This window comes from Pocillopora damicornis, chromosome 13, assembly GCF_964200805.1.
Source record: "Pocillopora damicornis chromosome 13, jaPocDami1.2, whole genome shotgun sequence".
In the NCBI taxonomy this organism is placed as follows: domain Eukaryota; kingdom Metazoa; phylum Cnidaria; class Anthozoa; order Scleractinia; family Pocilloporidae; genus Pocillopora; species Pocillopora damicornis.
In genome coordinates, this window is record NC_142682.1 from 11,535,616 (window position 1) to 11,562,640 (window position 27,025).

General features: G+C 37.2%; 1 protein-coding gene across 1 annotated transcript; it reads left to right on the forward strand.

The window, feature by feature from the left end:
• The first annotated feature begins 331 nt into the window (after positions 1 to 331).
• LOC113683815 (uncharacterized) lies at positions 332 to 26,896 on the forward strand. The gene is made up of 16 exons (XM_027201093.2): positions 332 to 2,124; positions 6,639 to 7,079; positions 8,655 to 8,723; positions 11,189 to 11,239; positions 11,621 to 11,725; positions 12,290 to 12,457; positions 13,144 to 13,311; positions 13,798 to 14,076; positions 15,015 to 15,134; positions 15,866 to 16,083; positions 16,465 to 16,600; positions 17,314 to 17,606; positions 18,327 to 18,468; positions 18,996 to 19,082; positions 22,731 to 22,904; positions 24,858 to 26,896. Exons 1-16 carry the CDS (start codon positions 1,798 to 1,800, stop codon positions 24,954 to 24,956), a joined length of 2,877 nt encoding a protein of 958 aa, XP_027056894.2. The 5' UTR covers positions 332 to 1,797; the 3' UTR covers positions 24,957 to 26,896.
• Positions 26,897 to 27,025: the final 129 nt, after the last annotated feature.

The following is a 27,025-nucleotide window of genomic DNA, read 5'->3' on the forward strand; positions in this document are numbered from 1 at the left end:
GAAACTTAAGCTCTTAAAGATAAATAAGAAAAGTTGATTTTTGAAATATTTCGACAAACACCGAGCTTGTTTGTCTCACAAATGTTGCATAAAGTGATCTACTCAAAGAAAACTGACAGGCATCTTCCAATAAGCTGTTGAAAAGTATTTCGAAGAACGTGCGCCGAGAATGTATTAAGGAACTTTGGTAAGTGATAACCTTTTGAGAATATGATAGCTTCAAAATTGCATGAAGCGCGCGTGCATTACGACTGATTTATGGTCGATCGTAAAGGTCTGAAAAGTTTTCAAATGGCCCATGCCGAAGTCTCGTGCAATGACGAAAAACAGCACTCGTGTCCATAGATCACGAATCCACAAGCGTTCATGCAATTTCTTACACTGATCTCACCATCAGTCGATCGGAAACCAAAGCGCACTCGTGCCTTCATCCACGAGCAAGCTGTGAGAAAGTGTCTTCCATTTAGCGTATGCGGAGAAAAGGGAGCGAAACCTCTCCTTATATGATCTCTTGATTCCTATGCCCTATGCCTATGAGTCTCACAGCTGCCGCCCTTTTGATGTTACGCAAGTCGTTTGAATTAAACGTTTCCCCAGCTCAATATAGCTTTAAAAGAAACTACTCCGGAACATTTCGCTTTGTCCGGTGACCGAAGGACATTGAAAGCAGTTCAAAGTTAGTCGGAATTGCGGGATTGAAGAATTCCAGTCTATTGGGAGACCCTCAAAGTCCGGCTAGACAGCACAGTTTGAGTCTAACTATAGCCTTCAAAGGCGTCTATCACTTGTTCACGTAAGTCCAAATTCGCTGAAAAGGAGACATTTTCTGCTACGTAGCTGTTTAGGTACAGCAAGTTTTTGATGGTGTTACAGAGAAGGCACTGCCATTCAATTCTGTTGCTTTACTCAAGCAAATTGTTATCAACCATATAATTGTTCATGGTAACTAAGTCTATTCTTAGCTATGTAAAAATAGGCAAAAATTTCAGATTGCAACCAATCTGATGTTGCTTGCTTAAGTCACGCTGGAGCATGTCTTTAAGAAATTGCCTCGTGCTCTTTTGATGACTTGTCACTGAAAAGCAATGAATTAACGAAATTTAGTGTATTTTAAAACATTTGCGAATGCATTTAGGGCTATCTAGTATTCGTCTGATAAAAAATTTAAAGAACTGTAAAACACACGGTGACACCCAGAAATAACGAGAATAATGCGTTACTCATCTTCGCGTGACCACTTCCACATATGGGCATCTGTTAACCGCTGAAAATTTGTTTCGGCTTATTGATCCGTGGGCGACTCTGTGAGCACTTATTATGGTGACGAAAACTTTCCAGTCGTTTTATTGGGTTACGAACTTGGCATTTTTGTCTGAGATTTTCGTTCTCTGGTGAAACGAAGAAAATTTCACATCTTATTCGAACGGCAGTGAAGTTCAGCGATCGAATTGGCGCGGTCTCCCCCGACAACGGCAGTTAAATGAACCGTCGAAATTGACATTATTGATGGCGCAGATATTGGGACACTTTTTATTCTAAGCTTAATTTGTCAATTGCTCGCTGTAATTGCTGCTTCGTCCCCCTGGATTAGTTGAAAAAACACTGTAAGGGGCCGCGAGAAAATGCTTCGTCTGTAACGAAAAGACTGGTACTTCATTGTCTGAATAACAAGACCCATGTGAGTTCACGCGCCCTACAGATATTATCGAGAGAGGTAAATCCATCATTTAGATTGGTTTTTGTGGCAGACCAGTATTGCACCATTAACGGGGTTTACATATCAACGATTAGTCCAGGATGTATTCTTTTAACTCCGAACTGAACCATTCTCCGAAGCTGAGCCCTTCCTCGAGCGAATCTTCGCTGGGTGGCTCGCCTTCACCCAACACGAACTCGAAGGCTCATGCGGATATGGGCGAAAAAACAATGGCTGAATTGCAACAAGAGAACGCTCGATTGAGGAAGGAAATTGATGCCAAGGAAACAAAATTAAACTCCAGCATGAGAAGTATCAAAATGTTTTGGAGTCCAGAACTGAAAAAAGAGAGAGCAGCGAGGAAAGCCGAGGAAGAAAAATATTCTCGACTAAGAGAGCAGCTCAACGTTGTTTCTGAAGAATCACAGGTAAGGTCTCAATTTAGGTACGTTATTTTCTTTCGGGATTTTGGGATTGAAGTAATAAAGGCGATCTTTTATTATGGGATAAACAGAAAATGATGAAACGTGTGTCTATTCGTTTAAAACGGAAGTGACTAGCGGGGAAATCAAGGGGAAACCTTAGCCCTGTTCGATATTAACTAATGAAACCACGTACTACGTTCTTTCTTAACAACAGTAACACGACATTGTCAAGATATTGCGCTCCAAAACTGATTGATTTAGAGGTACTCAAATTCTTAAGCCTAAATTAAGATTAAAATTTTGCAACGGTGTCGAAAAGGCACAGACCACTTAAATTGCCGTACATTATTTATACGTTCTTATTGAAAATCTCTACAAACAATCGGCACAAGCTCTAATTGTTTCTCTCTTTCCGACAGCTGTAAGCATCAAGCATGGCGAGTATTGTTTTTCCTAGGTGGAAATCATTGTGTTTAGAACAATAAAAGGTCATTAGACGTGTGGATTACTATCTTGAAGCTTTCCTTGAATTTATACATCTATACATGGGGTACGAAACACTGTCGCAGTTCGCTTTTAGCTATACCGCCAAACAAATGAAACAAATTCTTGACGGGGTCCGTAAAATAATATAAATTTCAGTATTAGAGATTTATGGAGCGCAATAGTGACTTCTGATAATTCATCATCAAGCTTTCCTGAAGTGCAACCATTGCAGTTTCATTGTATAATACGTGTGATGACCACGTCTAGAAATGTGAGATACACAATTCCGTCGTTTTGTCACTTTCATTAATGTGAAGGGTAATGTTTTATGGAAAGCCAAACTTGACTTCTATTACTCAAGAGCAAGTCACAAGGAAAACAGATTTAGGAGTTTGATTTGACCAAAAATAGATAATAGATCCATCCTTACATTTTTATTTATTTTAAGCAGTTGCCCTCACAAAATTAGCAATTCATATGGAAAAGTATACTTGCTAATACACCAACGATCAAGCTCACAATAGTTTACTTAGAGTTCTGTATGATCTAATTATGTTCTCAAAATTTTTTTTCTTTAAAAAAATGTGTTTAGCTAAAAGTAGCATATTTTGTCGCCAATTTCTATTTTTAGAAGCCTCTTGTTACTGCCATGTTGGAAAAAAAAGAGATCTTTAGATTAAAATCTCCAGACTTGTGTATCATTAAATTATTTGTCATTTGTTACAAAAAGATGCAAAATCTATACTTCCTTTGAATCAAAGTAGTCCTTTCTTAGTTGAACTTTTAATTGAGGAGGTGGAAGGGCTCACTTGATGATGCAAATCTATCTACTGCTTGAGAAACATATCACATGCACCAAAAAAATGTCCAAAACTTAAACATTTCATGGGTTTTATAATTTCTTTATTTTTATAGTGATCCAATTATTGGTAGTCTGACAAAGGTGATATTATTGATAGCCTCTAATCTGCCATAATTATCCAATTCAGAACCAGTAATTCCTCAGCTTTCTCTCATTGACAAATATTTGAGCATGCTGTCTACAAATACTATTTGCTACAGAGGGTTAGGAAAATTTGCAAGGGTTAGATTTCCTTTAGGTGATGAAGTTCTGTGTGGGGGGTATCTTAATAACTTTCCACTAGTGTGACTTTGGTTTGATCTTGACTTGGTATCACCTGTGGATTTAGTTTCTTTTCTTTTTTTTTATAATTATCTGGTTAATCTCATCCTCACTTTAAGGATTTCCATATATTACCCCATTTTCCAACCTCCACAAAAACCATTATTTTTAATTCCAATCCAACCAGTAGAGACTGAGGAATAAGAGCTATCTTTTGAGCATGCTACTTCTGAATCCAATGGATCATTTCATGAATGATCTGTTACATAACATCCTCTCATAAGTATGGTGAACATTTGTGAATTATAAAGGGAAGCTATGGTGTCATAATATAATAATGAGACAAAATGCCCCTCAAAACATTACATCACATGTGTGTTAAGTTTTTGTTTGTTCTTTTCTGTGCTGTAAGGATTTTGCTGTGTGTTCTTTGGTTTTATCCCCTTCACATTAAGAAATATTCTTAAGAAAGAGAGAGGGAAAATCTGTTCAGTGGACATGTACATGTCAATTTTAATCACTGGTAAATTCAACTAATATATTTAAACTGTTTAAGTTGAGAGGCCCTTGTCATCCAGTGGCAGTATTGTGAATGTCATGCTCTTATAGACATGATCAATATAGTTAACAGAACCTTCTCTTTGCTTGGTGTGGTCCTTATTTCTGTCCTTCGTCTTGTTTCAATATCAAGAAGTTTCTATTTTTTTTCATTTTTCACCTTTGTACTCTTCAAACTTTTATCTTCTATCAGTTTTCTTATGTCAGCCGTCTTCCAAAGTATACTGTATGTTTGCTTGGCCCTTGTGCGCTGTGCCCCTTACAAGTGGGTGGGATTTCAATTTTCCTTGCCACCCAGGTACTCATTGCAGCCTGTTATTCTTAGAGTCTCATTCCTTCTTGGAGTTGGTATATCTGTAAGGTGTTCTTTTACTCTTACTCTCTCCATCTATTAGGTTGCATTTCACTTGTAAGGAATATCTCCAGAAATTCTTCCTCTCCTCTTTCTTTCTGTTGATGTCTGTCATCAGCTTGGTTGCCCTCTTGAGAAGCACAAGTTTAACAGATTGACTTTCATCCAGGCGATACTTTCATGATGAAGGTCTGAAAGTGGTCAGTGTTGTCAGGTTTTCTTTATGTAGGGACTTTTACAAGATAACTGTGCTACTTTGCTTTTCCTGCATATGTACTTTTCTGTTTAAAAAAGTCAAGATTTTCATTTTATTTTCTCTTAAATCTTTTGTCTGGGTTTAGTTGATGGATGCAATTTGTAATCCTGAAAATATTTTTGTAAAATTGTTACTGAACTCTGAGATATATTTTGACTCTAAAGGTACATGTACCTCATGGACATGTAAGCTACAACTGTATTGGTCAGGACTAGCCTCTGTATTGGAAAACGTCTGAAAGAGACAGTCATTTGTATTTTTACAGACTGAGGCTCTTCTCAGATTAATGCTTTCTGCAAATGAAAGAGGCACTTGTTGTCAGCCAAAATTCAAAAGAAGGTTCCCATCCTTTCCCTTCTCTCTCTCTTTATAGAAGTACTGAGATAATAAAGGATGTTAGTCATTTTTATTATATCAACTGCAGTGTTTTACAAGAATTTTCAGCCCTAAAAAAACTCAGAACGATACGAGAAAAAAAAACCCATAATTTTTCATGTTTGTGTTTGATATCACCAGTCAGCTGCTGACATGTTACTCGTCTTTGATGCCATTCTGTCATGTTCATAAATGAATTGGAAGGCCTTCATCTTTTTTCAAACTAAGATTGTTTGTAGACATTTTTAGGGATTGTGGCTGCTAAAACACTGAAATATTTGTTTTGCTTACAGACAGTGATGTTCAAAATTTCTCAGAAGGGAAGGAAATCAAAATGTGAAAAGAAAAAATGAAAGTTACATACTAATAGGCTTTAGCAGTGGCATTTCTTGTAGCTAAGGGCAAAAATATTTGCCACAGGCCCATCGTGCTGAGTACCTGTGCAGTTTTCTTTTGTTGGTAATGAAAAGGTTAATAACTTAGAATTTTGCAAATTGAAAGTTACCTCCATGGTTTGTTTTTGTAATGATTCGATGTATTTTTTATCTTGAGCCTTATTGCCAGCACACGTAACAACTTTTTTGAGGGGAATATGGATCTTATTTTTTTCATTCGTGTATGACTAAATGTTTGCTTTTCTTGTCAGGAAAGAGGTATTATGTCTATATGATAAACAAAATAATACATGGTAATTTAGTAGTATCTACTGAGTTCATAGCGTAAATTGGCCACGGTAAAGAGTTTAAAAGCTGACATTTCCAGTGTTAGTCCTTTGCCAGAGGGAGGACGAAGGGCTAACACTTGAAATGTCAGCTTTTAAACTGACACAGTGACCAATTTAAGTTATCAACTCAGTTGATAATACTAAATTACCCTGTTGTTCTCTCCCACCAATGCAGCACCACAGTTTCTTTAAAGACCCACCCCCTTTTTTAAAATGATACTTGGTTACTTGTAGATATGGAATTTCTCCTCTTGTGTTCAACTCAGTATCTCACTCGTGAGTTATCAAGTTGAACTCTAGAAAAGAAATTCCATATCTACCTGTGCTCATGTATCACTCTCTATTCAATTATTTTTTTCTGGTTATGTAACTTGTGGATATACAAAACGTAGAAACAAGTTTCAAGTTTATTTTAAATTTCTGCTTTTGTTGAAAAAGGGGTTTTAATTTGTAAAAAATTATATCATTATGCAGGCCACTCTTAGGAGAGATTAAATAAGTGCCTTATTTGATCAAGTGCCCTCATCTTTTGCTTGATTTGAAAAGGGTTTATGTTATTTGTATAAACAAACATTTGAGTTGCCTAGTCTAAAATGATTAAAACTTAAATTTATTTATTCCTTTTTTTTTTTTTTTTTTTCAGAAAAAAGCTGAAACAATTCGAGATCTGCAGGAACGGTTACAGCAACAGCAAGAACAAACAGATCGCCTTTCAACTGGTCGGCAGTCCCTTTCATCCTCATCACATTCAGTACATTCACAGGATGGAATTCAGCGCGAGTTAGAACTTTTAAGAGGTGAAAAAGATCGACAGGACAATGAGACATTTATACTGCAAAGATCATTGGAGGAATTGAGCTCCAGACTTGAAGCTCAACAGCAAGCAATACAGGCTAAGGATGAAACTATAACTCAGTTAATGGAAATGATACAAAGCAATAAAGGACTTGAATCCAAGCAGCTTGAGATGCACAAAGAACAGCACAATGCTGACAAAAAGAAGCTTGCAGAAGCTCTCAATCAACTTGTTAAATTAAGAGAAGAAATTGATGAAAGGGATAGAGCAATTTCATCCTTGCAAGAGGTAATGGTATATGTACTTAAAAATCTGTTAATTATTAATTGATCTTTTGTGTCCTCTTTTTTGTCTTTGCTATTCCATGACTCTGTTACACAGTTTGATCAATCTGATACATGTACACAATGAAGGAAATCTTCAGCTTTGAAGTCCTGAGGATGTGGTTTTGTATTAAGATAATTTCCATTTGTGGATCATATTGTGAGTTTTCATAACCTAAATATTGTAAAAATGATTTAATATATACTGATAATTACTTACAGGTAAACTCAAAGAATAAAGTAATGACACTCTTACCCCACCCTAGGTGGGGAAGGTATTAAAAAAATTTGTTGTGGTGGAAGTCAATCATTCCCAGACACAATTTGATGCATGAAAACTTATTTGTAAATTTTTTATGATATTATTGGTTCTACAACTGAGAAATAACTTATCACTTGACTCTGAAAATGGCAAAATGCCTGTTACTGCCAATTAAGGCATTCCTCTTTTGTCCCTTTCCTTTCTCTTTTCTGTCTGATGAAGGGTTAATGCTTGACACATTAACTTCAAAAACTCTTAACAGTGGCTAAGTTATATCAACTCAATTTTAAAACCAAATTAACTGGTAATGTCATTACTGACACAGTTTCTTTAAAAACTTACCCCCTTTATCCTTTCTTGTAAACCTTCAACCAAATGAAATGTTGTTACGTGTACATCTACAAGTATCTTGCATCTGCACTGTGTACAATGTAACATGTCTTGCAATGGATACATGTATTTATTTTCCAGAGCTAGTACACATATCACTGATGTACCATGTTCCTAGCTGTTCATTCAGCATCAAAGATCAGAGAATTCTCTCTTTACTTTATCAAATTTACCAGCTAGATTTTGATGTCTTTGGCTATATTTTATTCAGCCTTGGAGAAGTATTTGGCAGTCTATTTACCCCTTTCTCCTACTACTAGACTTTTTAATAAATACCCTGTAGTTTACATGTACATATCAATAAAATCCTTTAGATGCATGTTCTGATTGGTTATACCTTTTGCTCATTCTACTAGTGAATCCATAGCTATTATATATATATGAACTGTAGATTTCTCTTAACATCATTTTATTGGTGTTATGGTAATGTTTATGAAGACAGAGAAGCCTATTGTCAAGGGTGCTGGTCTTGTGACATATGGTCATCCCCAGTTCAAGTCCTCCTCTTTACCACTCACTGGACTTGTTCTCAGTTAGCTTAACTTCAACTCCTTAATTGGCTGTGCTTTGTATACAGCCAACTGATCTGCCTCCTGCCAGTTGAGATTTTTACAACACTATGTTTATTCGCCATGTTTGTTTCCAATTTGTTTGTTAGGGTCTAGATGAAAATTACCTTGTGGAAATCTGGTTTACCCTTATAAAATAAAGTCTTTTTTTTCATTATGTAATAACTTACTTGGGGGGTTGGAAAAACACTTGTTCATTACATGAATCACTCTATGTAACTACATCTGTGAACAAAAGGAAAATGCAGTCAGTGGCTGCTTCATGAAATGCAGCATTTAATGATCAAACCCTAACCATTTTTGTTTTATTTACTTTCAGGAAATTGATAATGTTAAAATCAACAATGTAAATGATGAACTAAAACAATCTGCAAACCTGTTGGCTAAGGTATTTAAAATTTGTTATAAACTAAAAATAAGTGTGAGCAGGCCATCACTGTTGAAAGGTCTACTAGTGTTAAAGAGCAGAGCAACTTTTCTCTTTTCCTTTTAATTCCTTCTTACCCAGAAGTTGCCTTGCTAAGGTGCAACCTGTAGTAGTTTTAAGAAATTTCAGAAAAAGTTATATTTTTAATGCCATTTTAGTTTAGAATGCAAGATTGTTTGTTTGTTCATTTGTTTTTTAATAGTTTTGTACAAGTCATTTAGTTCTGACGATTTATTATACTATGGTAGATGTACATGTAGGTTACTATGTTGGAGTTTCTAATTGAAAGTTTTAGTGATAATTAGTTTTTGTCATATGTACAAGGTTTTGTTACAAAATATTTTTGTATTAGCAGGCCATCCTCTGGCTACCCTGAATAAATAAAGTTGTCTTATTTTATCTAATGATTAAAGGGGCTATAATGGTAATATTTGTCTCAGAGAATTGTTGTTGAGTGGGTATAAACCTTGAAATATTTGATGCCTAAAAATTGTTTGCTGTGGCTGCAAACAAGCTAAAGCTATTAGAAAGATGAAAAAGTTGAAAAATGTGCTAAATATTGTAGATGGATTAATAGTGATGTGCTTGTAGTTCCTTTATCAACTATTACAAAAACAATTCCAATTACCAAGATTTACAAGCAGCAAGAGTGAATTAATTTGTTGAAGGCTACTAGCTCCCTGAAATGACTAAAAAGTTAGGAAGCTAGATAAAATAAAATATCATTTAATGATTATAACAGAGGTTCAATATATTGATGTATACTAGTCAAAATGATTGTTTTTACAGGGGAAGTTTTTAGATATCACATGTTGGGTTGCGAGCTTGACTTTTCTGCAAGTCATCATTTGGCAACATAATAATGTTGTGCTTGCCATTTATGAAGATTGGTCCATGGAAAAAGGAAAAACAAAAGGACACTTAGAGTTTTCTATGACCTTCTATAGAGCTTCAAGTTGATTGGCTGGTTAATAGTAATAATTTCAGATGCATAACCTTTGATTGTGACACAGCTACCATCACTTTCCTGGGGGGGGGGGGTAAGGGGGTCTTGTTTCCCTGCACAATTGTGAAAAAAGTGAAGTAGTTAAGACATGCATTCCTTTATTCTTAGTGAAAATTTTTACCTTTGGGAAGTGGTAAAGGGAACAAGTTGTAAAGTATATCTAGAATTGATATATAGGTACTTGACCAAAGCAGAGGTTTGCTTTCTCACAATCAATAGTTTAAATGAGAATCTTGAAAAGTGTTAGATAGTTTCAGCATGAGAGCGTAAGATTGGATTTGTGTGTTTGAGTCTCATGCTCAGTGCATGAGACTTGAGTGGTGTGCTTTCTTCATTACTGACCATGTGGCTTATCTTTGAACTAACCACTGTTGCTGGTAACTCCTCTTTGAGACTCTTTGGACATTTTATAACATTATACCTGAACAATAAAGAAGAAGGAGTGTACATATTTTTGAAAGAACCAAGTCATAAGAGTTGATGTAAATTTTTATCTCACTTTTGCTCAAGACCACAAACACTGATTAAAAATATTTATATTATGTTCCATGAACACCAAAGATAATTATTAATTTGGCACCTTTTTCTGAAAATCAAATGTTGTATATTTATTTACTTCCAGTGCTGACCTAATTGTTCCTAGATAAGGGGCAGTGTACAGTATAAACAGGTGTTTGTATTCAATTCAAAATCCTCTTTCAAATAAAGAAAATGCTGGATGCTGACCAACTTGAAAATACTTAAGAGTAATCTTTTGCTGTCTCATGCAGATGCATTCATAAACACGATACAGCTACATTTAAAATATATTAAATTTTTTTTGATATATTTTAATGACAGTGTAACTTAATATCTTAGTTTCCTATTGGTTAGTCTGTTATCATCTCAAACTCAGGTTTTTCAAAGGACATGTATGCTTCTTTTACTAGAAGAGATGCATGTCTAAAATTGTATGCTGGTACCTTTACATTACATGCTTTCAAATATGATATGGTATTTTACTTTATTCATGTTATGATTGAATGGGCATCAAGACATTATATTATAAAAGGAAAGGTTTATCAACTTGCATTTTGTTATGTTAGCCCTTTCCCAAACAATCAAGACAAGTACTGTTTGCAAGAAATTTTGAGTGATCTTCTACTTCGAAATTCACTCAGACCGCTTCTTAGACAACAACAATATGACAGGCAGTTATGTTTAGTAAACATGACTTACAACCTTAATCAATAACAGCATGGAATGTACGGTAGATGATTTTTTTAATGGTTACATTGGGTGCATGAATCAATTAAACTCTACTTGTCTTCTTTACCAGTCTAAAATTTTTTCTTCTTGAAACAACTTTTCACTCTCAATATTAAGGAGTAAGAGGTCACGTCTCTGATATTGTGGTCATTTCACTGTTTTTTGTTTTTAGGATAGCCAAATTGCCGCACTGGAGACACAAATAAGTCAGCTGGAAGCAGAGGTTTGTGGACTTGTTGAATACCTGAACTGTTTAAGCAAAAGCTGTCTTAAAAGCTACAATTTTGCAAGTAGTGAACGTTTCAAGTTTACTTTTGATATTCGGTGTGAGATAACTTAATTTTTTTTATAAAAAATTTGATCTATATGTTAAGTTTTGATTTACAAGTGATCAATTATGTATTTTGACCTTGTTTATCTGATATTGGATGAAATGCAGTCAACAATCTTTGGGATTTACAATTATGCAATCAATATTGATAAACATATTTTCATTTTCTTTCAATTTGAACTAGTATTGAGCTGTATCTTACACTGAACATTTGACATTCGTTTGTTGTGAACAATACATTAACTTCTTGTGATCATCATGATATAATGTCAGATGGAAAATCTCAAAAAGAATGCTTCAGAAGATGATAAGAAGAAAGAGGAAGATAGGAAGCAATCTGAAGTTTATGAAAGCCACTCAAAATTCATGAAATGCAAGGTAAGTACAAGTGGGTATTTTGGAGTGTGGATATTCATCTCTCTGCTGTTACTAATTGTACCATGAGATGTATATTTAAAGTTCTCTTTACTGTGAAGGACAAAGTTTTTTTTTCTTTTCATGTTGTCATTTTTGGTCTCAAAAGCACCCTTTTGTCGGCCCAATTGATTCAAAATGAACAGTCTTTCCAAGTCATTTTTTGCCTGTTTATATGTAAGAGTACATGGCAAAGTACATGTCAGGTCACATTTGTAGGCTAAAAAGTGTTTGATTTAAACAAGCAAAAAGGTTGATAAAGGTTATAATGTTATGTCCTCTTGGGTTGGAATTCAGGGCTAAATCGAAACATCTGGAAACTTGAAACTTAACACAATATAATTTTATGTAAATTTAATTAATTTGAATGAAACTCAATGGCCAATACATACCCATGTGATTTTAAGCCAACTGAAAAAAAAAATGTATTTGCTTCATTCTTGAGTTGTACACAACTGATCCAGGTGATGTTGTTGTTGCTGTTTTATTGTAATTTTTTTAGTTATTGTTTTTTATGAATGTCCTAAGATTGAATCACTTAAAGTGGATCTAAGTAAGAAGGATGCAGAACTAGTAGCAGCAGAAACCAAACTGGAAACACTGAAAGCTCATCAGGCCAACCAACAAGAACACATTTCTGTGTTACAAACCTCTTTGTCAGCCAAAGAACATCATATCAAGAATCTACAGAGTGAGGTTAGATGTGTGTTTTGTTGGTCCATTTGTTTTAATATTATTTTGATTGATATTCCTATTGATGTGCACTACATATGTTCAGTTTCAATGACATTATTGTGTATTAGTTTATTTCAACCTTTATCAGTATATGGTTGAATTTAGTTTTGTCATGGGTAAGTTTCCTTTGTTGTCACGCCCAAAGTTTGTGTTCTCAAGGGGTAATATTTACAAGGAGTCATTTCTGTGTACATGAAGATGGTGAATTTTGTAGATTAAACCTCCTATGGTAAAAAAAATTGAAGAAATTTGTTTTCATTATCTAGGGATTATGGAAGTGTCGAAAAATTAGATGATGAGTAGAGAATGGAAATGGCTTGGTGTGTGTCTTGACTTGGGTCAGTGTGTTGTGTTCTGGGATGAGACACTGAACACTCACAGGGCCTTCATCCACTTAAAGGAGTGGGAATAATTACCAGTGATTTGTGAAAAAACCTGACAAAACTGTATGGGGGAGGAGTGTAGGGGTAACCTGGCATACCATTCATGGAGAGCACAGTGTAGCAATATTCCAATTCGTTTTATTCTCGGGAAAGCAAGGCCTTGTGGTGTTTCTAGAAAGCATTTGGCCAGAATGCTTCTGTTAAACACTTTCATCCTGAATCTATTCATGTCACTAAATGCTTTGCTTGATTGACTCGTGGCAGCTGGAGTCTTTACGTGGTCGACTGGATGACAGAGAAGAGCTGTTAAGAATGAAGGAGAAGAAACTGTTGTCAGTGTCTACAGAACATTCAGAGAATTACTATGCTGTAGAGAACCTTCAGAGTGTACTGAATACTAAAGAAAGACAGATAAACAGTCTCAAACAAAAGGCAAGGACCTGAATTTTTAATTGCACAATCAATCCTTCAATTCCAAATATAATATATTAAGTAATTCTTCCTCGGAACTGCTATTTCCTCGAGAAATAGTTAGTTTTCCGTTATTTAAAACTGGCATGGTTTTTTTTAGATCTTTTTAAGCTGAATTTCACGCAAAGTGCCTCGGCTAAACGCTATTTTAGCGTTGTTGGAGATTTTAAGTAGGAGGCGGGGTAGGGCTTCGAAACTACCGTTCTGCAGAGACCGCGTGATTTGTCTCGTAATATGGAGAGTGGAATAATAGAAGGTGATAAGCTTCTGTAGAAGGATAGTAAGATTCTGGAAAAATACCTGAGTTTGTTGCCCATATATACGTTTGATTCCCACAATTAAAAGAAGCAGTGAACAAACATGGACCGAAAACCCTACGTTATTTCTGTTATTAATGGTTAAAAGAGGGAAACATACTAACTACTTACTTTTTTTTGGTTTGTGAAGTGCGAATGTCTCGAGAGAGATCTACACGAGAAAGATTCCTCCGTCGTAAGTATGAAATCTCAATTGTCTTCCATGAAGGCTGAGTTTTCGGGGTCATCCACTACCATCGCCAATTTGGAAGCGACTATCCGCGAGAAGGATAGGCGAATAGAGATACTACAGAGTCAAAGGCAGCGCAGCGGCGCTGAAAACGAGGAGGAGGTGAACCGAGTCAAAAGATCACAAGAAAAACTGGAAGCGAGGGTCGCATCTCTGAGGGAACAACTCACAGAAAAAGACGTAAGTGTTGAGGGTACTTTTTTGTCCTACTGCTCTAATAAGTTTGTTTCTTTCCTTCTGATGAAAGTGTATTAGAATCACCATTATTTTATTTCTTCGTCTGCTTGTACGTGTGCGACGTATAAGTTAAGAACTACACACGCCCGGACGTAAACGGCCAAAAGCGCGCGAAAGCGCGGGTGACCAAGTCTCGAGGTTTGAATCTGATTGGTTGACAAAATGGTGCCAGGTTTTTAGGCCAATCACAGAGCGCTGTGACATACATACATTTAATTTTTTTCTCAGTTCGTGAGCAGGCGGTATTCTACAAATCCTGCAATCTGATTGGTTCCGAGAGCGGGCAGTATTCTCCCCATCCGGCCCGCTCACAGCGGGCGGTATCCGAAAAAATGTTACGAAGTTTTCTGGGAAGCCTTTTAAATCAATAAATATGTTTTGATGAAACCTCTCTCTTTCATTTGCATTGCCCTTGTTTTCTCTGCCTTCTACTCGCTCATAATTTGTTCCGTTTATGGAGAATCTTGCTGTAATTACAGCCCTTTATCATTCAGGTGCTTTTCGCAACCATTTATTAGGTTTTTGAAAACAATAAAAAAGTTATTCACTAGCCTAGGTCGGTCCGTATTGGGAAAAACTGTGCCCTCTGTCTTGTGTACCGCGGGTGGTATCCAAGACCTCGGGCACAGTCTTTCCCAATACGGACCGACCTTGGCTGGTGAATAACCTATATACATACATAATTTATTTGAATAAGGTCATGATAAGGGCAGCTTTTCGCTGATGTGACGCAAACGAAAGCATTTTTTCTTTTTTACGCTCATTCGAAAGTTGCTCTGTTTGCTCGTTTTCTGATTATTTCAGAAACAGTAGTAGGAGTTTTCTTGTTTGTTGCATTTATCAACCGCTTATGTCAACGCGTTCTCGTTTGTCTTTTGCAGGAGGATGTTGCTAGCTTGGAGAAACAGGTTTCGTCTCTGAAGACATCGCTACAAGAAAAAAACACCAAACTGTTATCCTCTCAGGAGAGAATTAAACATTTGGAAGAGAAGATAGACGAGGTATGATTAATATTTGAATTTTTCGCTTCAGTTGCAAGACTAGTCGGTAAAATCATCTATAAGAAGGGCGGGAAGTGTTTTGCAAAACAGTTAACCAATATCGAGCTGTCCAAAAATTGATGCAACACTTAGACGGTTTATAACTTTGTTTGGTTCATGAATGTCCCTTCTTGACTAGCAATTAAACGTTTTCACCCACGCCATTTGCAGTTTAACCGTTTCTTTTTTCCTTTGAAAGTAAACAGTGTTTTTGTTTGTAGAAGTTCAACTGATGCTAATTCACGTTACTACATGGCCGATATTCATTCTGCTAGTAAGCCAATATGGCGGTCTTGACGTCGAGTGCAAACATTTTTTCCAATAAAAGATATAACGTTGTAATTCTTTGATCATAAACTAGTCGATTGACTCATTTATTCAATCATTCATTCACAACTTGCAGCGTGTCGTCCGAAGTCGTGGTCACTCAAACAAAAAGGCAATTTGGATGGTGTTTTTATGGAATATTAAAACATTTCCTGAACACAAGTTACCGATATGAATCCACAAATGAAAGTCTTTTACACTTTTTTTTCAGCCAGCGACCTTTAGTAAACGAATATAACATGTGCTTCTCCAATTCTTGCTCTAACAACCCCTTGTGTGCGTTAATTTCACCGTCACCCTTATTATCTTCACTCTTTCATCCGATGGCCCCTTTGATAGTAACAATAGTATCATTAATTCCTCAGAAAATCAGCAAAACGGATCAAGTGACGTCGGATCTGAGCAGTAGAAAACTTGAAATCTCTATATTGGAAAAAGATCTCAGAAAACAACAAATAGAACTCAAGAGCAGAGAGAGCAAAATGAAGAAATTACAAGAAGAACTGAAAGAACAGAACGCAAAAGTGAAGGAGTTGTCGGATGATTGTGAAGTGAAAGACCTTAAAATAACTGAACTGGAAAAGTAAGTGGAATAACTTTTAATTCCTTTCACCCTTTTTTCCGCGTGTCCCCTCTCTTGTTCATTCTTTCCTCCTTTTGTTCACGGCTCGTTCGTTTGCTTGATCATTCCTTCGTGCCTTCGTGCCTTCGTGCCTTCGTGCCTTCGTGCCTTCGTGCCTTCGTGCCTTCGTGCCTTTCCTTGATCTTTCGTATCTTCGTTTCTTCATTCCTTCCTGCAATCGTTCCTTTTTTCATTTGGTACAGTATAGCAAACATACGAGTGTATGGTTTGCGGAACAACAATTTTAAGCCCGTGAGGAAATTAAAAAGCTTGTATTTATCGGTTACCTTCTTTGCCTTTTCCTCAGCACATAGAGATGGCGTTGATATTTTCTCTCTTTAGGCAGCTTAAAGAACAGAGCAAGAAGTTGATCGGTGTAAAGAGAAATCAGCAGCTTGAAAGAGAAAAACAAGCCGAGCTGTTGAATGAGGTCAAGAAAAAAGAGGATCAGAAAGGCGAGACAGCTGAATTCTTCCAGGTAGTTTGTGTATCTAATAGCGGGTGAGAGGGAGCACATATATGTCGCCGGACAGGGTGTGGTTTCGGTTCTCGAGTCTTAGAGAGGCAATACAGTTAAATAACTCATCGCTTTGAACAGGGTTACTTAATGAACTACAGGCTATAAACAGCGAGTAAATATTGGCAGTGTTTAGTCCACTTGGGAAGAAATGACGAAACCCTATCTTTTGTAAAGTCACGCAACTTGATCCACACGTTGCGTCGTATAACTTCACAACAGACCCAATGTTTTCTCAGTCTATAAGTGTAGTTTATAGAATATAAGAGTGAGATACGTTATATTAATATAACTATGAAAGTGAGTGAACAATGTTATGAGAAACGCATGAGATACATGTAAATTTCAGTTATAGAACTTCGGCGTTACGTAATTTATTCGAAGTTAGTTCGTGTAGTGAGTTTGATTTGTAACAGTCGTTAGCAAAGTGTCTTTAACTTAACCGGGAGCAATTCAATGCGTATGTATTATTTTACAAAAGTTAAAGCTGTTGTTACCCCGAAAGTAACATGCGTCATATTACCCGACCCCCTCACCTCAACCTCCCTTTAAAGGCCATCTCTCTGAAACGTCTACAGTAAAGAATTTTTGACTGTGCCTTAGATGTTATGGCATCTGGGCAATTAGATGGTTTGAAACTGCTTTAAAACGATAGCAATGCTATTTTTCCACAGAGCGAGCTGCAGAAAAAGGACGAGCGAATTGCGGTCTTGGAAGAAGCCCTCACTGAAAGCGTGTCCATTGCTGCTGAACGCGAAGAACTGCTGGCTCAGCAGGCTCAGAACGCCGAGACAGCCACACATCGTGTGGAAGAAATGGAGTCAGAAGTGGAAAGAGTTCGAATGGAGACCGCTGTAACGAACACGAAGAACGCGTCCCTGGTTCTCGCTTTGAACGAGAATGACATCATCCTGTCTTACTACAAAACTGAAAGGCATGGGATGATAGAACAGCTACTAGAAATGAGGTAAATGTGTTATATTTTTAGCGTTGATACATGTAGCTGTTTCGAAGGCTTCGTAACTCCCACATATCATAATAGGAACTCTAAGATGTTGCCTCCGCGAGATAAAAACCTTTAGCTGATGAGATTGTTTATTCTCACTACCTGTTTGCTTATGAATATATTGCTACAGTAAGGAGAAAAGAGAATTAAAGGGATGAGCGTAAGTTTATTTTATATAGTCTAACAATGACTTGGAATCCTGATTTTTTAACTCCTCACTCGCTTCTCGCACCCTGGTTCCAGTTTCCCGCCCTTCATTGCGTCTCACTATAGAAGAATGACTCAGTTATGACAAAATTTTAATATTTCACTCCCGCTTTTCGCCCTTTCCTCTTCCGTCTCCCTTCCCCTCTCACTCGTCATCATCAGGGGCTCTACCCACCGCGTAACTCCCCCCCCCCCCCCTTTGATCTCTTTGATGTTACTCCCAACTAGTTGTCCAACTATTCAGAGGTACGCTTCGCATGTTGGTGTATCATTCAAGTTCTCTGATTAAAATCTTAAAAACTGGCGGGGTTAGTCGTCGTTCGGTTGTAAGTGGTCGAGAAAGCAAATCGGAGTGAACAGAGATAAGGTTCCAGGTTGCTCTGGTCGTTAGCTGTCTGCTCATACTAATTGGTCTATCGTTTATCAAGTGCACTTGTAATGGCTAACAGATCTTTGTTTAAATCTTTTTTGTAGGCAAAATGCTTTACTTGCCACCATCTCTGAAAAAGATGCTAACATCGCGCTGCTGGAGTTATCTCCCACAGCTGGCAGTGACGCCGAGGTGCGAAAATTTAAAGCGGAAAAAGACAAGTTGGTGAACGAGCTCAAAGAACAGGTACGAATCCACATTAACAGAGCTTCAATGTTCGTCTCAAGCAGCGGATTAGTGTAGAGGAGAGAGACGAAAAGAAACGCATGTTCCACTTGAGAAGTGGTACAAAAAGCTGTTTGATAACAAAAGAGAACAGGGTCCAAATATATTTGTTTATATATATATATATATATATATATATATATATATAGATATATATATATATATATATATATATAACGTCGCTTGGAAATTCATGGAATAACGCGCGCAGGCGCGCGCTTCATACTCCTACTGTGCACGCTTATGACGTCAGCAAACAAACACCTTGAGAAAAAAGTATCTCTGCGATTTCCTTCGGCAATTAACATTCAGAAACGGGGGAAAACTTCAGACTCTCAAGATGCTGAATTTAGATGGGGATACTTGGTTCGAGTGCAGATTTTCCATTTATAAATTTCTATGCCCATGTTAATAAGTCTATACTTTTTAAAACGCCACCGGCGTATTCGTGTACACGAGGGGTTTGAAATTTGTACTTTGTTTTTCAGACTCAAAAGCGAATGACGCTTTTGTCCAACGAAGATAACAAAGAAATTTCTCTTTCGTCCGAACTCGCGCAAGCCTCTACGGAAAAGGTAAGATGACTTGTTCGCTGACAGTCCATGTTTAAGAGATACACAAAGCACTCTTCTTTTTCGACAACGGGCTTATAGATTTGTGGTTACTGAGTCGCCGTTATGAATAAAACCTGCCAATCACAAACTCCTTTGTTGGAAGCTAGCTTCATTCTGTCCTCTGAAGTGTTTGGTGGGTTCGCCTGATTTGTGGCATAACTTTTTTGGTGACCTTAGATGTGTCGTTATCACTATCAAAATTATGGTTGTGATATCAAACAAGCAGGTCTGAACCTGTTTTTTTGTTTCTTCTTTTTCTTTTTTTTTGTTGTTTTGTTGTTTTTTCAGCCGCTTTACCGTAGAGCTACTCCGTATTTTTACTAAACAAGTTATTTTCCTGGATTAAGGGGTAACTTATTTTTTATTGCAAACGGAGAATTACACACAGACGTTTCTACGAAAGTCATAGAAAACGTACTGAAGCATTCAACTTAAGTGCACATTCATCTCTTTTCATCTCTAACAAGCTATCCAAATTAATTATCTTTTCACGTATCCAAATTAAGTAAGCACACGAGAGCGCATTACCGCTCGCGCTTGGGCAACGAGCAGGCCTCTGGTAAACCAAGGAGAATAGCGGCTGAGAAATTAAATTGGTTTTTCCCACGACAATCCCAGACAAATTAAAGCGGTTGAGCACACGGGAGGAGTGGCTAAAACTTATTTACTTATTGTAAACCCTAAATAAAAAGATGGAGGTGAATGAGCGAGAGTAGCGACTGAAATGTCATTGGTTTTTGGCGTGCATGGCCTTTGGAGACGAAAATGGCATCCGATGAAATATTATCTCAAAGTTTTCAATAATTTCGTTGTGGCGACCATTACACGACTTTACTATCATCGCTCATTGTCTGTAGTAATTTGATAAAAAATGAATCATTTAGCGGTAAAAAAAACTTAGGTTTAAACATGCGCACTCCCTGCTTTGTTGAGGTACTAGAGTTGTATACTTCTCGGGAGACTGTATTTGAATACAGGGAAGGGAAGAATGTGCGAAAAGAGCTGTTGTAACTTCTGTCATCACGCAATCTGTGTTAACAAGGTAAACTCGTTAGCAGAATCAGTCTCTTGCTACAGCTTTTGAGAATTTTTGCTAGCTACGCTGTGTGTGGGAAACCTATGAGGTGACTCTTGAGAACTCAATTAGCGCCTATCGTATTCCAGAGATTTTCAAGTTTATCCTTTGGTAATCCTGTCTACTGATTTAATCAACCTCGCTCTATGCACGGTTCTATTGTTTAAAAAGTCGAGCTGATGAAGTATTTGGCGCTTTACTCTCTTTAGGTGACGCAGATCTCTCGTTCGCTCGACAGTTTGACGTAAACCGATAAAAGTTAAACAAGTGCCGAGGCGCGATAAGACTCGTGTTATATCTAGGGGTCAAGAACTAGCCTCCGAGATTGTTTTGAATGATTAATTATTTGTGGAAACAGTTGTTTCGCGAAAGCAGTGTATTTTTATTGACGTCACTTAAACCCGCTTAATCGGCAAAGTGGTTCTTTTCACACGTTCTTTTCCATGTTAATCTTCGTGTGAAGACTTCCACATAGCCTAATTTAGAAACGCGATGTATTGACAAAACATTTTTTTTCCTGGTTAAAAAATGTTTGTCATGCCATAATTAAGTTGCTTTAGAAAATTATACAAGGATACACTAAAAGAACTTCCTGGATAGTACTTTTGGCGTCGTGGTCTGTTACAAATATGTTCGCATTTTCAACTTCACTTTAACTTTTTCAGGAAGTTTGCTTTCATTTTGTGTGGAGTTTTTAATTATCTGCAATATTTAGTTTGTTTTTCGCGCATAAAAACTTGAGAGTGGATATCATAGATTTCCACGTTTTCGTAATGTCAGTAATTTAAGACGTGAGTTTTTCCGACGACGGCCAATAGAAAGTGAACAAACAGATCGTTTGGCAGGTAATTTAGCGTTAACAACTGGGTTGAAAACGTAAATTAGCCACCGTAAAGGGTAAAAAAGCTGACGTTTCGAGGTTAGCCCTTCGTCAGAGCGATGTATCGCTCTGACGATGGGCTAATGCTCGAAACGTCAGCTTTTTTACCCTTTACGGTAGCTAATTTACGTTTTCAACTTAGTTGTTAACACTAAATTACCTGCTATACTCTCCCGCCGACGCAGCACCACAGTTTCTTTAGAAACTTACCCCTTTAAACAGATCGTTTGGCTGATGTAATAAGCATATTGCAGTGATTTTGTTCCGATTTCCGAGGAATTACACAGGCGAACGATTTCACACGCCAGGTGGTGCTAATGGTGCTAATACCTGTATAGTTGGCACAAGGAATAGGCTACAAGACATCATATCTTGAGTATCTGGCCAGCACAGATCACGGAAAGCTTTAACAGAATGTTCTCCATTCATTTCTTTTGAGCGAAAAAAATCTCTCTTTGCCAGCTGACTATATCACCCCCGTGTCCACTTTGATGTTAATTCTTCCAACTTGATGCATAGCTTCAGCGTGAATTTGAGTATTGTGCGAGATATCATCCCGTTGGAGAGAGAAGCTCTCTTTCACCACTTGAGCATATTAAGCCCAGTTTTGCAAATTATGTCTGACTCAGACGGCGGTTACAATCAAGAAAAGAACCCAATCAAATGAAAACTACCTCAGCGGATCTTGGTCATCTAAAGTCACTTTTGTATTTGATGAAATCTAGCCTACTTTTTTTGCGCAAAGCCATTTATAATTGTAGCTCGAATTCTCTTATTTACTTGATTAAATGAAGGATGGGAATATTTATATATGTATATATATATATATGGGAGTTAGCAGCGTAGACATTTATTGTTTACTGAGGACTGGAAAGTTGCATGTTTGTTTCAGATGATGCAATGACATCCTCATGGAACTTCCTTAAATTTTTGGTTCAAATTGCATTTCGTCTCTTACTTCCATTGGACACAGCTTTATGCTACCACATACCTTTACTAATTTCAGCTTTGTATGCCTGTTGTGATCGGATTCGAATAAATTCGATTACAACCTATTTCAACTAGCATAACAAGATTATTCTCCTTAACTTGAGATATTTTTGAGGCCGTATTGAAAGTTTAGTGCCACCTAAAATTGTAAATGACGTGTCTGTCATACATATATTCTGCGTCACTTGTCAGTTAATTTTTAGATGTGATAAAGAATGTACAAATGGAGCTCACTTTTGAGCAAACTCTCCCCCTATCTTTGTCTGTCGCGCGAGTGATAAGAATACACAGAAAAAAGACAACCAACTGAAAAAAAAAAAGCGTTAAGAAAAACTTGAGAAAGAAGTTATTTTTACTCCTGCGACGAGCTTACTTGGGAATGAAGGGGTACTATTTGCCTATGGCGCTGTGATTGGAGCGTTGTTGTCGCCTGGGCTCGATTCCCAGATCGCCAGGCTTGGGTCATGTAGGGTTGATTGTTTAATTGGTTCGTGTCCTTGCATCACGGGTTTTTTCGAGGTTCTCCGGTCTTCTTCCCTCCACAATTACTAACAGTCCAATTTCGTACTCTCTATTTGTCTTCTACCCATAATGAGACGTGAATGTCGTTCATCTTTGCAATTAGAGCCTTCGAAATTTATTGTTTTGTCATGTTTCTACGTAGATAGTGGAAGTTGTGTCGCTGATGGAGGATAGTATGGACAAACTTCAACAATACGGAGACGAACTGGGTGAAATCTGCGAGAAACACTTCCCTGATATCAAAAGAAAGATTCCCAAAACAAAACGACGACAAATAAGCGGTATAGACAAGCTTAAAAATGCCAGTCAAAAGGAGGTACGTGTCCTAGGTGCTGAGAATTCTATCTCTCTATAATTTCTTTGTGGTTATAACTCGTACTCTGCATTTCATAGTAATCCACCAGAGGCTGAACAAATTTGTTTTCGGTTTAGTATAGGTAACAACATGATTTGGAGTGCAATTTGGTGCTAATAAGCGCAAGTCAATTTTTCAAAAGAGAACAAAACTGCACGAGCCCGTAGGCCGAGTTCAGTTTGTAGTCTTTTAAAAATTTACAAGTGCTTATTTACACTAAATTAAAGGAGAAATATAGTTGTTGCTTGTTAATAATTTACATGAAAAACGTATCACAGAGAGTCAAAACGGACGAGATTTTGGCAGCGCGCGCGCTATTTGTAATTGCGCTAGTGTTACAATTTTGCATTCGTATTACATGAAAAATGCACACGTTTTCAGCCAATCAGACGCGCGTAATGTTTTCATGTTCATGATTACTGACAGACAAGGTTTGATGTTACTCTCTGGTTTACAGATTTAATGAATGTAACCGAAGAAGTTACAATTCATTTGGGTCTATGAATTGTAACTTCTTCGGTTACATTCATTAAATCTGTAAACCAGAGTAGCATCAAACCATGTCTGATTGTCCACCTGGTTGCCGTGTGAACTTTAATATATATGATTACTGACCTTCGCTTGCTGTGATGCACGCTTTCTAGTACATTCTCATTGTTGTCTACGAGGTCATTAATAGTTACTCGCGTGTGCACGCTCGACGGACCTATATTTATCATGACGGGGAGCTTCGATCCTTCTGGTAGATCATGCATAACTCGAATCTCTTTGAACTTTTTCGTCATCCGATGCCATTTCTAATTTGCTAAAGTTCTTTCTTCATGCCAAATACGTATTAGAGGAATTTTGCTTTCCAGTGCATGGTGGTCATGGCAAATGGGAAAAGTTGAACTTCTTACCGTCTGCCTTCAGCCATTCGACACGTAAAATAATAATTTGTGTATCTCATACCTTGTGTAGGATTTATTTTCTATTTCTTGACAGTATTGATTGAAGGATTGGATGATAACAATAATGAAAAAATCCGAGTTTATATTTTTCTTTTGCCGTTGCTGAAACAACGTTATGCCTAACCTCATTGATATTGAATTGAACTCGTGCTCAAAATATATCTGTCATTTATCTGCTTCTGATGAAAAATGTTCTGAATCTGGCTTAGTTTGGTGTTGATAAAAACGAGTTTCCCTTCTCGCAAATTTATGGTCCAGTCAGTTTTGATTTAGATTAATTTAGATTAATCGTAACGGACACGACTACCAACGAACTTCTGTCCAAATGTGTACAGGTCTGTCTTCATACAAAAACTAACACTTCAGTTATGTCACTTTTTATTAATTTGGCGTCAATACTACTATGGAAGCCTTCTATATAGGGCGTAATTGCTTCAACTCGGCCAAAGAGGTTACCTTTCTGAAGAGCATTTTGCTTAAGGTGGAGACAACGAACATGTGCTGGAATGGATACAGTTTTGAACACCCAGGGCTTTCATTTCATCGTATTCAATACGCTCCCCCTTGAAAGTCATTTTTTTGTGTTTTTTTAAATACCTGTTTGTTATGAGTCAATTTTGGCAACGTGCAAAGCAACCTAATAAATTTAGCGTAAGTTTTCGAACCATGACGTTGACAAGAGCTGTCGGTAAAATTTTACGTTTATTTTACGCCAATTCTCGGCATGATAGCCGGCTTTACCGACTTGACTTTTTTTCATTATCTCACGAGCACACGAACACATCCTGCTATTATCTATACTATTTACAGCCCCTTAACCTCGACCACACAAAGTCCTACATGTAGTCGTTTAGGCGTATTAGAGTCCTTTGAGGTGCGCCGGCGGTTTAGCCCAAAAAAATAACTGTTACATTACGGCTTCGTACAAGGCTTCAACACTGAACGGTGTCCGTTCTCTTTACAGTTGTTATCCACACTGCAGACGTTGGAAAGCGACATGCAGACCTTACAGGACAATATACACAAGCTTCTAGATCTGATCGAGGATTTCAGCTATACGTGACTTCTAAGCGTAATCTTCTTACATCAAGCTAAAGAAACTAAGGTTTTGCAACATGTTGTTTTACGCGCCTTATAAGGTGGACTTGCTCCGCACTTGACCACTTTTAACTGATGCATTTAGACTTAGTGCAAAGAGTACGGGCCTTTGCCTCATTGGAGTTGTTGTCTAAAAGGGTTTAGAAATTTCTAGGTGGTGTAGTGAGCGTGCGAGTATGATTTTAATCCTTTCAATCAAAACCTTTAATTACGAAAGAAAAAAAAACTCGAGAAGATAAAGTCATTGGAAAATATCCCCCATGGAGATGCTTGTTTCCGGTGCATATTTTATTAGATACGTTGCTTGTCCTTCAGAAGTCCGCCGAACAATCATCCATCATCTATCGCCCCTTTATGTGATTAACACCCACAGTACCCTCGGGTGCGTAGCTGAATGGAAAGTACTTCACAAAACACGTCAGATATTTAATCGTATGTAATTGACGGAAATTTTCCGCCATCAGCTTTTTTTACAACTTTTCACCCACTAATCGAAAAGAAAACCTTACCGACGCTACCCACTAATTGGTTGAATTAAGTTCACAGTCAAGGTAACCCAAGATTCCTGACATATTTTTAAGAACAAAGTAGGGCTCGGCGCACGGTTTTGTTTTGTTTTGTTTTTTTTTTTTGTTTGTTTTTTCTTTGTGTGCTGAATTTCTTAACTCTATGGTTTGTTTACCTTTGTTTATCCAGTGTTCATAATAGCTAATCTTGGTCTAGACAATTCCAATTTTAGATTTACTGCTAATATTAACTTGATCAGCTTAGGTGTTCTTTTCTTTGAGATTGGAAAGGATAAAAAAAAAAAACCTCTAAAGCCACGTTACTTTGAGTTGATTCCACTACGGTTTGCCAAGTTGAGTCCAATCTGTTTTTGAACGCAGTCTAGCTGACGAAGAGTACTTAGTTATATTGCAAACTGAACCTACACCCTTACTCAACTCTTTATTTCTCACAATATCGACCAACATTTAACTTCCCCTAACATTGTTAATACATTATCCAACAACATGCGATGAGAATTGACATGTTTAAAAAACTGTTTAACCAGACGGGGCCTTCTTGATACAACACCAAATTCTCCTAACTAATTTTTTTAGAAAGAATATGGCCGCTGTTAAGGAGATTTGCCGATCAAATCTTGGGAATCGCGTGGTTAACGTGTCTTCTTAGCGTCGTGGATTATTCATAACTGCGCGATTATTTGTTAGTTGTAACTTACAACGCGTTTTGCCTCTAGAATAGTGCAACAGCGCTTCAAAATGTTCTTGACCCTTCTACTCAAACCTTAAATCCATTATTTCTGTTATGCTCGATTAAATTTCTCAGTTTCTGCTTACACAGTGTACCAAAACGCACCGAGCCCTTGAAAGGAATGCCATTGCTTTTGGCGTTTTCGCGTGATTTCAAGTCCACCCTTGAAGAACAAAGACCAGAACTCTTGTGAATAATTTTTCAGGAAAGAATCTTGTTATGACTTCAACCAATCAAAGTCCAATGTCGCCAGCTTATAAATCCTGCCTATCCTGTTTGGGTTGGCCTACCCTGAAAGTTTTTCTTCGTCAAAATTTTGTACGTCAATTAACCAAGTGTTGGCCGTCAGTAACCCTGTAGGGAAGGATAAGCACGTCAATTCGTTGTTGCTGGAGAGAAAACAAACAACTAAAGCTTTAAAAGAGTTATTCTAGAGTCAAAGTATCATATAATATATTTTATAATATAATTATTTCCAAAAATTAGTATTTTGCTTAGTTTGTTCCTAGTGTATTATGTCCGTAACTTAAAGATGAGTGTTGAGAAACGAGTGCTTTTACGATACCAGGTGGGCTGTTTTAGAGTATTTTAAGATTGACAGTTTTTGAGAATTGATAAATATAATAAAGATTAACCGTTTTAATTTTAGCCGTTTGGGATATGATATTTGATAGTGGTTTCGGATGCTTTGACTTAATGAAGCTCATTATATTTCCCGAGTCCTAGACGAAATGTCGTTAAGGTTATTCGTGAATAATGGTGTCTGTGATTGTTCCA

What these genes read in the sequence shown, in the direction of transcription:
- LOC113683815 (XM_027201093.2), top strand. Translation starts at nt 1,798, where the DNA reads ATGTATTCTTTTAACTCCGAACTGAACCATTCTCCGAAGCTGAGCCCT. An exon ending in TGGAAGAGAAGATAGACGAG is followed by an intron (nt 15,135 to 15,865) that starts GTATGATTAATA and finishes TTAATTCCTCAG; the next exon opens with AAAATCAGCAAAACGGATCA. An exon ending in TGAACGAGCTCAAAGAACAG is followed by an intron (nt 18,469 to 18,995) that starts GTACGAATCCAC and finishes TTTGTTTTTCAG; the next exon opens with ACTCAAAAGCGAATGACGCT.